This window comes from Haliaeetus leucocephalus, unplaced genomic scaffold (assembly GCF_000737465.1).
Source record: "Haliaeetus leucocephalus isolate CR32 unplaced genomic scaffold, Haliaeetus_leucocephalus-4.0 Scaffold228, whole genome shotgun sequence".
Classification (NCBI taxonomy): domain Eukaryota; kingdom Metazoa; phylum Chordata; class Aves; order Accipitriformes; family Accipitridae; genus Haliaeetus; species Haliaeetus leucocephalus.
In genome coordinates this window covers 22,325,225-22,339,365 of record NW_010972664.1, presented here as the reverse complement: position 1 = coordinate 22,339,365, position 14,141 = coordinate 22,325,225, and the positions used below count along the sequence as shown (strand labels likewise).

At 38.3% G+C, this 14,141-nt stretch overlaps 1 protein-coding gene across 1 annotated transcript in view; it reads left to right on the top strand.

The window, feature by feature from the left end:
* The window catches only part of SPAG17 (sperm associated antigen 17), a 99,006-nt gene that overhangs the window by 79,798 nt on the left and 5,067 nt on the right, over positions 1 to 14,141 (top strand). Inside the window, exons 33-44 of the mRNA XM_010567509.1 lie at positions 267 to 394; positions 780 to 962; positions 3,316 to 3,429; positions 5,510 to 5,555; positions 7,185 to 7,287; positions 7,753 to 7,806; positions 8,651 to 8,750; positions 9,371 to 9,467; positions 10,757 to 10,855; positions 12,175 to 12,326; positions 12,809 to 12,978; positions 13,375 to 13,435. Of these exons, the coding sequence (XP_010565811.1) occupies positions 267 to 394; positions 780 to 962; positions 3,316 to 3,429; positions 5,510 to 5,555; positions 7,185 to 7,287; positions 7,753 to 7,806; positions 8,651 to 8,750; positions 9,371 to 9,467; positions 10,757 to 10,855; positions 12,175 to 12,326; positions 12,809 to 12,978; positions 13,375 to 13,435 (1,307 nt within the window). The remainder of the gene's footprint in view (positions 1 to 266; positions 395 to 779; positions 963 to 3,315; positions 3,430 to 5,509; positions 5,556 to 7,184; positions 7,288 to 7,752; positions 7,807 to 8,650; positions 8,751 to 9,370; positions 9,468 to 10,756; positions 10,856 to 12,174; positions 12,327 to 12,808; positions 12,979 to 13,374; positions 13,436 to 14,141) is intronic.

Below are 14,141 nucleotides of genomic sequence, written 5' to 3'. Positions count from 1 at the left end.
GTTGTTAAAACATGGTCTGAGTAATCTGAACTTGTCCAACTATTCTATAATCATCTCCGTGATCCGAACTCATCTAACTATTCTATAATCACCTCACTGATCCAGTATTACTTCTAGCCATGAGTATTGCATTTTCCCATGGAGTTTTACCACTTAATAATAAGGGTTTTTATACTTAGGTAAGTATATTTTTCTGGAGGTTTGAGACACTTGTCCATCATTTTTGGATTTGAACTGATTCTTAGCAAAATGTGTCTTTGAACCAGGTGTTTTAAGTATTACTATCCTCCGCCCTTTGCCTGAAGAATCCCCCTGGGTAATGAAGAAAGAACCAGAGAGTATTGTTCCTCCAAATCTTCAGTCAAGGACCTGGGACACATTTTCTCCTCTTGAGGTATAATTGTTTCAAAATTGTCCTTTGCTGCTTAAGCAATAGATGTTTGTCATGGGGGGGAAATGGAGCTCTAAACAATGTGACATTGTTAAGTCCCGTTTATTAAGCGGGCAAAGCAAGGGATGGGCTGTGTCAGGGAAAATGTAGTCACCTTGGGCTTCTTTTACTCTCAGTAATGTAATTTTAAGGGGAGTTCATCTTTCCAGATGAAGAAGTTTTAGAATAGATAAATTATGCCCAAGAATCTACTGACTTTATTGTCTAGATCTATGATGCTATAAGGAGAGCATGTGCTTTTCAGCTGAGACACACATTGCCAATACCTGCATTTCGTCAGTAATACAAGCAGCCTCTTGCTCTTTTTCTTGTTCTTGTCTACGTTCAGAGGAAGATCACGGGTCCCTCAGTCAGAACATGTAGTTGGAGAGGTCTCTGCATTGGATCCAAAGAGCAGACGTGCTTGCCAGTACCTGTGCGAAAATGTCCTAATAAACTGCAAATCCGTCAGCTATTCCAATATGAGCCACTCAGTGATGAACTAAGAGAAAAGCTGCAGCTTTCCCTTAAGGTAGTACAATCACATTTATTCATTCTTCCAGTGAGCAATAGAGAACAGACAAATTGGGTGACAGGAATTTGCAGTATATGCCTGACACAAAAATTCTGCTACTTTTGAAGAACAATCAATATTTCATACGTAGGCAGGTGCTCTAAGACAAGTGTATTTCTGAAGCAGCTCAACTGTTTTCACTCATCTCTTGTGGAACCTACTTTTCTGTGCAAATATGTGGGATCCAGTCCAGTACACATCACACATAGTACATTAACAAATAGTTTCTTTTCTGTCAATATTGATATCTGTTACTTTGCTTTTGCTTTGCTTAGGGTTTTCCTCCACAAAGCCTTAAAAACTTAAAAATTTAAGTTGTACAAGAATTTCTAACCCACCATAATTCTACAGTTACCTTGGTGATGGGGTCACTGAGACTCACTCACTGGTTTGGTTATGTATTTGTTTTCATAAATCAGTACAGAACATTTCCAGGTTCAAGTCTGAGTTCTGTCGTTCTATCCTCATCTAGCGAATAGCTATGGAGCCTTCTGACAAAGTGTGTGTCCATCCCTCATGAGTGACAGGTTCATAACAAGGTGCAAGCTCTATCTCATGTGCAAGTGTTCTGAGATGGAATCTGAAAGTTCTGCAGTTGATCCCTGTCAGCAGCTTCATAGTTCTCCGTTTGGGTATAAAACATAGATTTATTTAATTCACATTGTGAAGATGCTCTTAGAAGAGATTTTAGAGTTAAAAACTCATTATTACTCACCAATTAGAGAATAACAAAATACATGTGTTCTATAATTTATTCATTTAACATATTCTGATGGTGGCATTGCAGACTGAATTTGAAAGTGAACAGTATGTGAAATTTGTGAAGGTAGTAGCATGTTGTAGCCACTTTGATTTTTTTTTTTTTTTTTTTTTTAATTAACATCACATTTCAAAGAAGACATGCTTGCAATAGAAAAACATTGACAGCTATTCAGCCCTGGCACCTGTGGGACATGCCAGTCTATCAGAATTAAATTTTACCCTTTTACAGTCTATAAACATATAAAAATGATTCTTTAATTCACATACTGATCTTTCAAAGGCAATGCTATAAAAAAAAGTTCCCCCCCAAAATCCCAAGGTAAGTCTCTCCATTGACCAGATCTGTTGTTGTCTTTTAGAAAAAGAAGAATGCTGTTTGTTATATTGGGAAGGAAGAGTTGCAGTTATTGGCACTGAGAAATCATCTGTTAATAATTGCGTTAATGTGCAATGGAAATATACTCATTGCTCATATATCAATGTTTAATTAATGGATATTTCCAAAAAGAGGTATCTTAAATCTGTAGCCAAATATTCTCTTTGTCAGAACTAAATCAAGATCTAAAGAAAAAGATATTCTTCCTTTCTCCATCCTGTTTAAGATTTAAGAGGTATAAAGGAATGAAAAAGAACTGGAAGCAGATTGCTTCTGCAGACCTTGTCTGTTCATAAAGCTCGGTACTGCATGTAGCTTTCTGGCAGAGTGCTGTGTTAGGACAGCCTTCTGTAAGGACCCTTTTTGCCATCCAGCTGGTCTTCTAAAGCATAAAGAAGTGTGGGAAAAGAAAAGTTTTCTGTAGCACTTGGTGTGATTCTGGCAAAGTAAACATCTGTCTAAAAACAGAGCTTCGGGTTTTTTTCTGAACCTAATTTTTCAATTACGATGTTGTAAATTTCCTTTTCCCTCCTAGGAGATCAAACAGGAGGGAGATACAGATCACAATGTTTGTTAGAACACCTTTTATTCATTAAGCTGATCTTAATAATATAATTGATTATTATTAATAGCAGCTATTTACTCAACACATTCCTTTATTCATTCACATAGTTTACTCAAACACTTGCACGCTGACTTGTACTTGCCTGGCTGCTGCAACAGTTGGGAGGCCAAACCCACCTGCCTACTGGGAAGCAGGGGGTCAGACTGACACACCAGGAGCATCTGGATAGCTGTTGGATGTGGTTCTTTGCGGATGCTGATGTGTGCTAGTGGCCTGGTAGAGCTTCAGCAGACTGTTGGTGTCCTTACTGTATTAGTTCTTGCAGATTCAATAGCCTTGCTAGTCTTCAGAGCCCTTGGTAAGCTTTCACAGGCTACCTTCTCAGCATGCACTCCTCTCTTTGACTTGTTTTTTTTAAAAACTATTTCTCCATGCAGACCTTTAGATACCCATATAACCCATTCACACAAATTCACAGAAGGGGCCTTTATGACATTGAGAAGCAGGTATGTCCATTACTTCTATAGTGTCTATATATGTGCCCCTGAAGTCTACCTCTGCAAAGAAAACGTCTGCATCCTTCTTGTTCCTTTTCATTGTTCCACCAGGAATATATAGACAACATTTTAAAGCAGGAAAATGAGCTGGAAGAAATGAATGTAAAAGAACCAAGAACAGAAGAGGAAAAGGAGAACGCTGCAAGTCTCCTTGAACTGGTTATGGTGAGAAAAATAGAATTTTTAACTCCTTTTTCCCACAAAACTATTATATTGCATTGGAAGTGTCAGCCTTAAAACACATCATTATCCATTAATAAAATAGCAAATGCTAGGATAGCACAGTGCCAGCTCTGCTGTAGTTTAATGGTAGAGCAGAGCCACGCTCAGCATTCAGGTGGGCTACTGAATGGCAGTACTGCCATTTGGGGGAAGCAGTGCTCAAAACAGTTCAAGAGTTTGGCTCTACAGAACGATAGATTCCCAAACACACAGGCCAAAATTACTGAAATGTGTATATCTCCCAACATCAGGATGAGAATGTTTCCAGTCTGTTGTGTTTGCAACTGGGAGACTTGTATTTCAGCCACAGCCACCTCCATAGTGAGAGTTTAAACCCTGCTTTTGGGATAATCCAAAAACAAGCTGGAGGACTATTGTTATTACTGCTGAGCAGCATTTGTATTTTTTGGAAAATGTACTCTACTAATTTGCACAGATAATTAGAGCATGAAAAGAAAAGGGAGGGGAATAGGCAGTGGGAAAGGTGGGTAAATAGGGGAAGAGGGACTTGGGATAGCAGTCAGGAAACAGTGAGGTTAGTGGGAGATGAGTGATAAAAAACAATTAGGAAAGTTCAAGCAGCAGAAGTGGGCGGAATGAATTAGGATGAATGAGAGAAACACTCTTACATCTTATATAAAGAGTGATCAGTTTGCTCTATTTCAGTTCTTTAAATAATTTGTTTCCTACAGCTTCCTTTACATTGGATACCTTGCATGATGTGAATTCACATGCTAGATTTTTAGCAGTTATTAAACAGGTGGTTTCTTTAGTCTCATTTAGGAAATACTTTTATTTCCATTTAATCAAGTAACACGCATATAGTGAATTCAAACATACAGAATTAAAAAATCTGGCATTTGAAAAACAAGATCTAGCCATGATAATTTAAATATTCACTTCCAGATGATTTATTGACCTTTCAAAAGTGAATGTGTTCTAGCAAACAAACATCATCTTAGCCTTAGAGTCTCCCTTTTAAACACCATCTCAAAATTTTAAAAAACCACCATGTAGTTCCAGAATTTGTCTCTGACCTTTTTAGCCAAGTTAGCATTTTTGTTTGCTGAAACTAAAACCTATTTTTTGATATTACAAGCTTTCATATATATTTTTTGCTTAGTACTTTCAAGTGACATACAAGTCTTTAAAAGAGTAGATAAAAGAAGTATCTAGCAAAAAAAAAAAGGCGCTCACAACTTTTCCAGAAAAGTGATGTATCAGTAACTCCATCTGCCTCTATCCTCTAGGCAGACATTTACTTGCTTTGATGAGATGCAGGTGCTGAATCTCACATGCTGCTCTGTTCCAATGAACTTGTTTAGTGACTAATTATTGTTGATTGTCCCAGCTACCATAAGCACATTTCCAGGTACAGATTTCACACTGGACAACTCTTTCCTGAGCAGTAGAGTCTCACTGTGGCCCTGCTGTGACCCAGAATTTTGTCACACTCCTCCCAGGTCTCCACTGTTCCCTAGGTCTGTTAAAATGTAGTCTTGCCTGGTCACAGGAACTCTGGTTTCCAGTTAACCACTTCAGGGACAGCATGAGAATAAAGGAAACAGCTTAGTCTAGAGTCTTTTACCCCTCAAACACTTCACTGTAAGCCATCCACAAGAGAGCTCCTCAGTAATGAAGCCTACAAATTCCAGAACACGTTTCCCATTTGAGTTCGTTGTGACCACGAGTTTTAGATCTGGTTCAAAACCTTTGCAGAAGGATATGAGTTTGATTATGAATTGGCTTAGTTGATTTAATAAACAGCAACCATATAAAATACAAAGCCATCTGTGAAGTAGGTCATCAAGAAGGAAACAAATACCTGTTTAGACCAGGGAAATTGTACTTCTTTTCCTTTTTTCCCAGCTCATGTTTTCTAACACACTGAAATACCTCCATTCTTGTAGTCACATTCTCAAGTAAGAAGGTGACACTTATTTAGGATGGGAATCCTTGGAACAGGATGCTGCTGTTGTGAGGTCTGTTTCTCAGAGTCACAGTTATTCCTTCTTCATTGCAGTCCTTCCCTAACTGGGAGAAGTCAACTGAAAATCTCAGTGATACAGGTAATAAAAATTGAATATCTATCTTTTAAAATTGTAAAATAATAAAGTTTTAAAGTATTGTAGTATTATTTTTAAAGAAGAAACATAAAAGTGAATTCATTGATGTGCTATGTACATGCTTCTGTGTGATTTTCACAAGTGATTAGAACTTGTTGGCATCAATGATTCAGTACCTCTAAAAAACAATTCCTGTGTTTAGGCATGTGTATTTGGCGTTTTGACTCGTGTTTCCACATGTATTGAGTTTTTTTAGGTATAAGAACTATGACAGTACTTGGTTACTTTTATACAAGTATCAACTTTTCAAACAAGTTTTTCAAAGCAACTAGATAAATCCTGGTTATTTATTACACTGGAAAATCTGATCTCAAACCATCAGGTGTTTTGGTTACATTAACCTTGCTTAAGGGAAACAATGGAACAATGTATTAGCTTTCCCTCGTGAATTTCTGTTAAAGTTTTCATAAGATACTTGTCAACATTTATTTGTTTTCAATATGTGCAAATAAAAATTAAGATGTTTATTTTAAAAATCAGTAAGCCTTTTCCATAGAAAAATCCATAGTCTTCAATCCCATAGTGATGCTAGCCTTTAAAGTGTTATTTTACTGCCCTTTCTGCCTTGTCAAGGGTATTTCTGCTTGTTAAAAGAAAAAGCATACCGTGCAAAGTAAATGGAAACTGCTGCAACAAATGCTTGCTACACAGTTTACCGATTTAAATGGAAGTGCAATTTTAACATTAATAATGAAGAAGATAGTGGGAAAGAAAAGCTCTTTAAAAGAGATAAAAATAGAAAAAGCAGAAAAATAGAAGTATATTTTATGGTGAAAAAGCTGACCAAAAAAAACCCAAGTGCTGAAGGTTGCAATTACATAATTCCTGAAACACTAAAAAATACTGTCATAGTCAATTAGGATCATATCTCTCAAATGCTCAAATCTCCTAAGTTCTGCCACAGAGATTTGTTTTCAACCAAGGAAATTTCTTTGGACTCCCAGTTTAGGTTCAAGGCATGAACTAAACAAAACATGTTATAAAAGATGTCAGAAGACGGGGAAGCTCTGTATTAAAGCCCCAGAGCTGGTCACAATCTTAAATATGGAAAGACTGGCTTTTCTCCATTATATATATTGAACTTCTAGTTCCTTCCATGAGAATGTTGATTATGGCTGCTTCACAGCCACAATTAAGCACAACTTAAGTAAGCTGAAACTAAAAAAGGTCCCTGAAAGCCCATGCTATTTTCTTCAGCTGGAGATAGAGACTTGGAATGTTGCTCCCCAGTCAGAAAGTGGCTGAATGTCAGTAACTTTTCCTATTCACAGGTATTTGATTTGTATCTTGAAAGAACATAAAGATGTTTCAGGAAATACAGGTGGGGTATGAACTTAATCCGCTTCTGGTGCTTTCTACATTGAATTGATTTCCTATCTGTTAATGTTCTGAACTTGATTTTGGAATGAAGTTGTTTCTGTCTCTTCCCTCACAGTAATAAAGAATCTGTTAGGTTTTCATCAAGTGACACAAAGATGCATTAAAAATATATTCTTTTACGTTTTTTTATTCTTAACACTTAGCAATGCTTAGCAGAACATGCACATTCAATAATACTCTTTCACCTTGCAGCTCACATAACTGATCTGTATGAACAGGCAGTGGCTTCTCATCGCCAGTGTCACACAGAGAAGACGATCACTATGCAAAGAGAGGACCAACAGCAGAGGTTCAGGTAGGACAGACCAGTGAGAACTGATGCAAATGTAAATAACACAAAGGATGGAACCAAGCACACAGGCAAGGCAATGTACTTTACTGACTGTCATTAAGGACTGCGACCTAGATCTCTACATACATAACACGTTTTTCCTATGATTTTTCCTATTATTTTTTTTTCCTACAATTATTTTGTCCCTCTGTGGTTCTCTTTCCTTATCTGAAAGACACTTTAAAGTTTGTTGGAAAAGGATGTTGAGGGTTTCTTTGATTGAATAGTATAATAAAAATGCAGATATGAGTGAACAATTTTGTGCAAACCATACAAGTCCAAGTCAGGAGTCACCCGAGATGTTAACATAACATACTCTCATAAAAAGCATTTTCTTTCCAGGGTTATGTTGTAAATATTTTTGTGCTTATAGAACATAATGCTAGTTTTCTCATTTTCACTACTCTCTCTTCTTTCCTGATCATTCAGCCCAGAAGGAGTAACACCAGTGTCCAAGTGGCAGAGCAGACTAGAAGAGCACAGGTAATAGTATTGGTAGGACAGAAAGTTAGATATTTTGAGCCAAATTAAGTCTGCTTAAGTCTGTTATTGATTTCACCAGGTCTTGGGTAATGGTCCAATGGTTTGCTAGCAAATAATGGGGTGTTCTCTGCAAAAGAAATGCTGAATGGATGGTTTGAGTGTCTCATTTTTTCCAAAACCTAGGAGTGTTACTGTTAACTTACGCTATTCAAAACAAGGCTGAAATCAGAAGCCCTGTGTTCTGTTTTCTGGTTCTGTCACCAATGTGGAAAATAGTTTATATTAATATTTTCAAATAATGATGCTTTCAGTTAAGATTGCTTTTTCTTTTGTATTTTTGTGAAAGGTTAAATAGCGATTGCAAACTAAGCTCTCTTCCATACTACTTCGTAATTACTTTCTGACTTGCATAAGATTAAAAATACTTTTATAATTTCAGATTTATATTTTAATACAGCATTTTACACTGTTTTGCATACTATTTAAAGAATGACTTTAAACGTATATATCTAAGTAGCCAGCACCCAAGAACATCATGTGCAATTCTGGCTCTAAAGCCGGTGTCAAAACTCTTAATATGATTAAGAGTGATAATTTCATAGCTGATATTAGACCCTGCAAGTCAGTGAAACAGACCAGCCTGTTCTTGATCTATCACCGAGAAAATTTCCAATTACAAGGATATCACTGAATGTGACTAACCAGGGGGAAAAAAAAAACCCGCCACTTCCCTTTATCATTTCCATTCCTCAATGTTTTAAACATAATGCTGAAAAACAGGGTGAACTCGGTTATAATGCTTTTTCCTTTCTTTTCCTTACCAACAATGTTAAAACTTACTTAGGAAGGAACTTGATGAAGAAAAGAAGTCCTTAACGGCAATAAGAAACAAAATAATTCCTCCGTATTTTGAATCAGAATTCGGCAAGTTTTTCCCAAAAAAGGTATGTCGCTGAAAACTGGATGAGTTTGTGTTAGGCCAAGTAGTTTCTGTTGTAGTCCCACAAAGACAGTTCTGGATTTACTTCTCAGCCTCAATTTATCTCAAGAAACCATTACCGAGGACAGTCGTGGCAGAATTAATACTGGGAATTATATGCTCTTGTCAAAGGAAACATATCTTGGAGATGGTATATGTTTATTGAGTACAAACTCTGTAGGTTCCTTACTCTGGAGAGAGTCTGAATCGGAGCAGAAGCTGAACCTCAGGTCTTTTAATTTACCTCTCAAAAACCTCTCTCTGCTAACTAGAAGGGGAATTGGTAAGACTAAGCCTCCTGGGTTAAAGGTGGCCTTGGGAACTTTCCTGTTGTAATCTCACCTGATAAATGCTCTAAGTGCTTAAAGTGTACTCAGAAATGTACTTTGGAATCTGAGGTATACTTAATGTCTGTATTTTTTATAGTTACCACTTTGGTTCTGCTTATTTGTTGCCTTTGCACACACACACCCACCTTTTTTTTTTTTTTTTTTTTTTTTCCAGGGGGGAGGGGGGTGTCTGCTGGCTTGTTTTTCTAAGTGTTTAGTCAGGAGACCTAAACTCTCTTTCTTACTTTTCTCTTAGTTTCCTGATGTGGAAGCACTGTCTATGGAACTTCCTCCAGTTCGAAAAAAAGAAAGTGGGAATTTCCCTCTTGAGATGATCAGAAAACCCAGTAGAGGTAATCTACTGTCTGGCAATATTTTAGTATCTTCTTCATTGTTTTATCCAGTTGTCTCATTCCCTATTTCAGTTAAATTTAAGATTACATTATCTGACCCCATGTATTCCCAGTCATTTTGGCACATGAACTACCTGGACCACAATGGCTATATCTATTCTGATATATGAAACATACCCAGCAGCATTCCCTGACATTGAGATCCAGCAGTATGGAGTAGACTGTGTAAATTCAGTCTCCCAAAACAAGATGGTCTTTTCCCTGGCCAAAACTTGTGTACCTGAGAATGGTTTTGGGGAGACTGCTAAGTTGCACAGTCAATATCATACCAGTGTTTTAACAAGTTAACAGCATAGATTAGCATGCTCCAGTATCTGGGAATGTTCCTTTTTAATCCACTAATATAAATGTGGTCTATGAGACTCCTATATTTAGTGTGTTAAAGGAGCCTTTGCAGACATCACCGTATGCGGAAGCACCATAGGCTTTGGATGCAAAGCTGAAGAGTTGTGCTATGAATGAGGGGTGGATGGATGCAAAATGCTTGAGAAAAACTTAAATGGAATAAACAGTAGTTAGGGGTGGATGAGCAAAAACCGAGGAGGCTAAGTTTAGAAAAAGGCAAGTATGACTGTAGGAAAAAAAAAATGGGAGATGGAATTCTGAAACTCAATGGTAAGAGGGGCGACTTGGGGACTGGGGCAAAAGCGATATGGAATAGGAAACGTGCAGGCTAAGGGTAGTTTGGAGGATATGGGAGGAAAGCAGTGACTGGATGACAGGAAGCAGTGAAAGAGTGAACCATCATCTTAGGTCTGAGCTTTACAGCATTGAGAGGAATACTTCCGTTCTGTTTGAAAAGCAGCCCTGACAAGTTACTGAAATAACATAGTGAGATTAAAAGTCATACACAAAGAATCATATCAGGACAGCAGTCCTCCATGGGGCTTTATCAGACCCCCACTAATTCCCACATTTCCTCATTTTGCAATCACCATATAGCAATCACCAGAAGACTTGTCTTGGATTCTCCATTAGCCCTTTATGGCTTATTGCTCAGTTATCCAGAGAACAAGAAATGACTAATCCCAAAATATGCATTTTTGATCCCTGTTGCCCAGTGGAGCAAAATGTCCCATGCAGAATTTACCCAGCCTCTCATGGTTCTGTAGACAGCTTTCAAAGATTGTCTAAATTAAAGTACCAAAGACTTTGTCATTTTTTTTCTTGTGTTTATGAAAATGATGATGAAAAACACTTGTCACAGTATTCCATTATTTTCCCTGTAGCATCTGAATGTCTCGATACCATAAGTGATTCCTCACCTTTACCTGGTCTTCTGCTGCAGGCTCATTCCAAACAAAATGAAGGTTCCAGGAGCACAACAGGTAAAGCTGCCTTCCAGAATGTAGTTTGGAGTAAGTTAATATCTATCTTCTTATAACTTTTGACAAAATATTTACAATACAAATTTAAATCCACCTATCTCTGTTCAGCATTCTGAATACATCTGAAACACAAGACTGGCAGAAATTGAGGTATAAAACTAATGGAAGAGATTCCCTCCTTCACCCTAGGAGACTGCTATAACAACACGGGGGCGATGGGGATGGTAGAAGTGCAGACAAAGCCAAGAAGCGATTTCTCTACTTAAAGTTGCACAAGCCAATTTTTTCTGCTCATTAAGGCCTGTAACAGAAGACTCTAGAACAGAATTTGCAGTGGTTAAATGATCTTTGCCATTTAAACATCGCCATTCAGTTTTGCTTTCCTTGCTACGTGTACAGTCACTCTGTTTATGCATCTGCTTGTGGCAACAGCCTTGGACGATCACCACTGGAGAGCCACCAGTCTGCTTGGAGGGGGAGAGTGTGTGTGGGGAGAGAGACACCAAAACTACGCTAACTTCTAATGTCAAAGCATAAATGTTGCTTACCTTTTGGCAAAACAAGAAATGCTAGTGTGTTTTCCCTCGTGTCCGTGCTTAGCTTTTTTTTATAAGCTCTGGGCCATTTGCTGTGCAGGTGGAAAGCCCCTCTCCATCACCTGCAGTTCTGTTGTCTGGAAATAAGAGGGGCATCTAGAGAAGATGCTATTCTCAAATAACATTTCTGCCTCCTTACAATGACTAACTGACCAGACTTAGCATCCAGCTAGACAGTGCCTGCAGTCCAAACTGAGAAAAAACAATGGTTTTTTTGCATTCAAGACAATAAATCCTGCTCAGAGACAGGGCTTCCTAGTTGGGCGTACTGCTTTGAGGCCTGGACGGGAATGTGTTGTTATACAGACATACAGATTTTACCTGACCAGCCTGGGTGTTTCTGCATGTGTAGTCATGCCTTTGGAATAGTAATGTCCTCAATTTTGATTTTAGTGCTTGAGGTTTTGTACCTCCTTTTGTTTTTAATCACTTTCACCAATATTTATATCTTCATTGCATGTGTCCACTGAGATGTTTCCAACTAAGTAGTTCTAATAATTACAGTACAACTTTACTTATTAGTCAAATTTTAATTACTTGCTACTATTAGGGGGTTTCTTAATGCCTTTCTTCACCTCTTAAATAAAAATGAGACTAATTCTCTGTCCTTGTGCTAAGCAAATGCTTTCATAGAAAATAAAAATCTTACCTGAACAAGAACTTCAGGATTAGGCTGAATATGATGCTTAGTTTTTTGTGCTTTTGGAGATCTTTCCCTTCCAGACCTAAACAAGGCTGCAAGATCACAGGAGACACCCTTTCAACGTAAAGTTCAGAGTCTGCTGGTGAATGCTGCAGGACAGCCAAGAAAAGAGAAGGTGAAATTACCATCATCCCTTCAGGGGAGAAAACCAAACTCCATACCAAATAAAAAGGTAAAATAACATCTTTTCTGTTAATATCCTCTCAGTCATCTCTTTTGCATAAAATCTTCACTCTGGAGCAACACTGGAATGTATTTTGAATCTGTTCACTGAAACACAGCAGTTCCAATTTATGCAAAAGTTTACTGGCACTTATAAAAGTACCTTTCTTCTCAACCACTAGGACAAACTTGTGTACCAAAAGCATAGTTCTGTACCACGCACCTACACGAAAGCTCTCATTTTCAAAGGAGCAGAGCTTTCCCCCTTCCCCCTGAGACATCTCAATGGCTAATGTGTCTGAAAACTCAAACCAATATAGATTTGCAGACAGTATTCAAAGTGCTTCTTCAGTTTTTACTCAGATTAGGCTGTCTTTTTGTAATTCTTCAGAATGAGTGGACAGAGGTCAAATGTAGGTTAAGTAACCCTGAACCTAACTTGATGGCCACCAACTTTCTCTATTGTCTAATATTTTAACTCTGTTTGCAAAGGTGGAAGATCCTGTTGCAGGAAACGTCAACACATCTTCTCTTGCAACAACAAGACAGCATCTTAGTGGCTTCCATCTCATTCCACCCAGAGTGATACTTGGAGTGCTAAAGGAAGGCTGCACCTATGCAGCCACTGTGATCCTGAAGAATGTTGGTGTGAACTTCTCAAGGTTAGTTTGAATTTTCAGTACCTTGGGGTTTAACTGTCCAAATACGCATCGCTTGTTAATTGTCAACCTTTTGATCTGATTAACAGGAGATAACAAATGGTATTTTTATATTTGGAATCATTTGATAATGACTGACTAAATAGAGGTGAAGAGATATTAGAAATACTTCAACATTATTTGCATATTAGTGTTATGAGGAAAAGCAGTAAGGAACAGCAGGTCCTGTATGCATAGTCCTGGCCCATCGCAGTTGTTTTACTGGTTCTTACTGAAGTTCTCAGGTTCAGGGACCAAAGTCTTTCATGGTAACCAGTATTACATTTGGCTTTGGGAAATGCTGCTGGATGCTGCACATCTGCCTGAAACAGGTTCTAGCTATCGATTCTCTTCTAACAGGTTTCGGGTAAAGCAACCACCTCTGCACACAGGACTGAGAGTGATGTACACACCAGGACCTGTAAGTTACACAGAAGATCTTTTGGTTTTTGCTAGACTCAGCTGGCCCTCGGGCCATCTATGGGTCATCTTGCACCAGCTGTCTGGGAATAGAGCTGGCAGGGTACATGATTAGTTTAAAGTTATTTGAAGTGACACTGCCTTCAGCTGTCCCTCTGCTGCCTTCAACCAACCGTGCGCTCCAAGTCTCAGAGCCTGCGCCAGAATGCAGAGGGATAAACATGTTAAGTTCAGTGGAAAGCAGCAAGTCAAACACTGAGGTTAAAGAAGGGGGGGGGTTTAAGCAAACAGGATACTCTACTACTACCTCTGAGTTTTCCCATCGTTTAGGCTATTTATCTGCTCTGTCTTACGCCTAGACTTTATCTCCTGTCCTGATACCTTCAAGACCTGAACCTACTAAACCCTTGCCTCAACCATTTATTCTCCTGCTTGCAACTGTTCTCCACCTTAAGTCTTTTATCTAGCAAAGCACCATAGTGTGTGATATTGTCCCATTAAATAGGAAGTTTTCATGCTTTCTGCTTTTGTTCAGTCTCTCTCTTCAGCTGCGTGTTCACCTACATATCTGGATAAATATTGTGCCCCCCAGTATCCCCACAGCATCCAGGTAATATGAGGCAGTATCCTTGCCAATGCTTTTACAGGCATGGAATCAAGCAGCAACGACTTGTGCAAGAAAGCAGTGCCAGAATGCAAATTAAGCC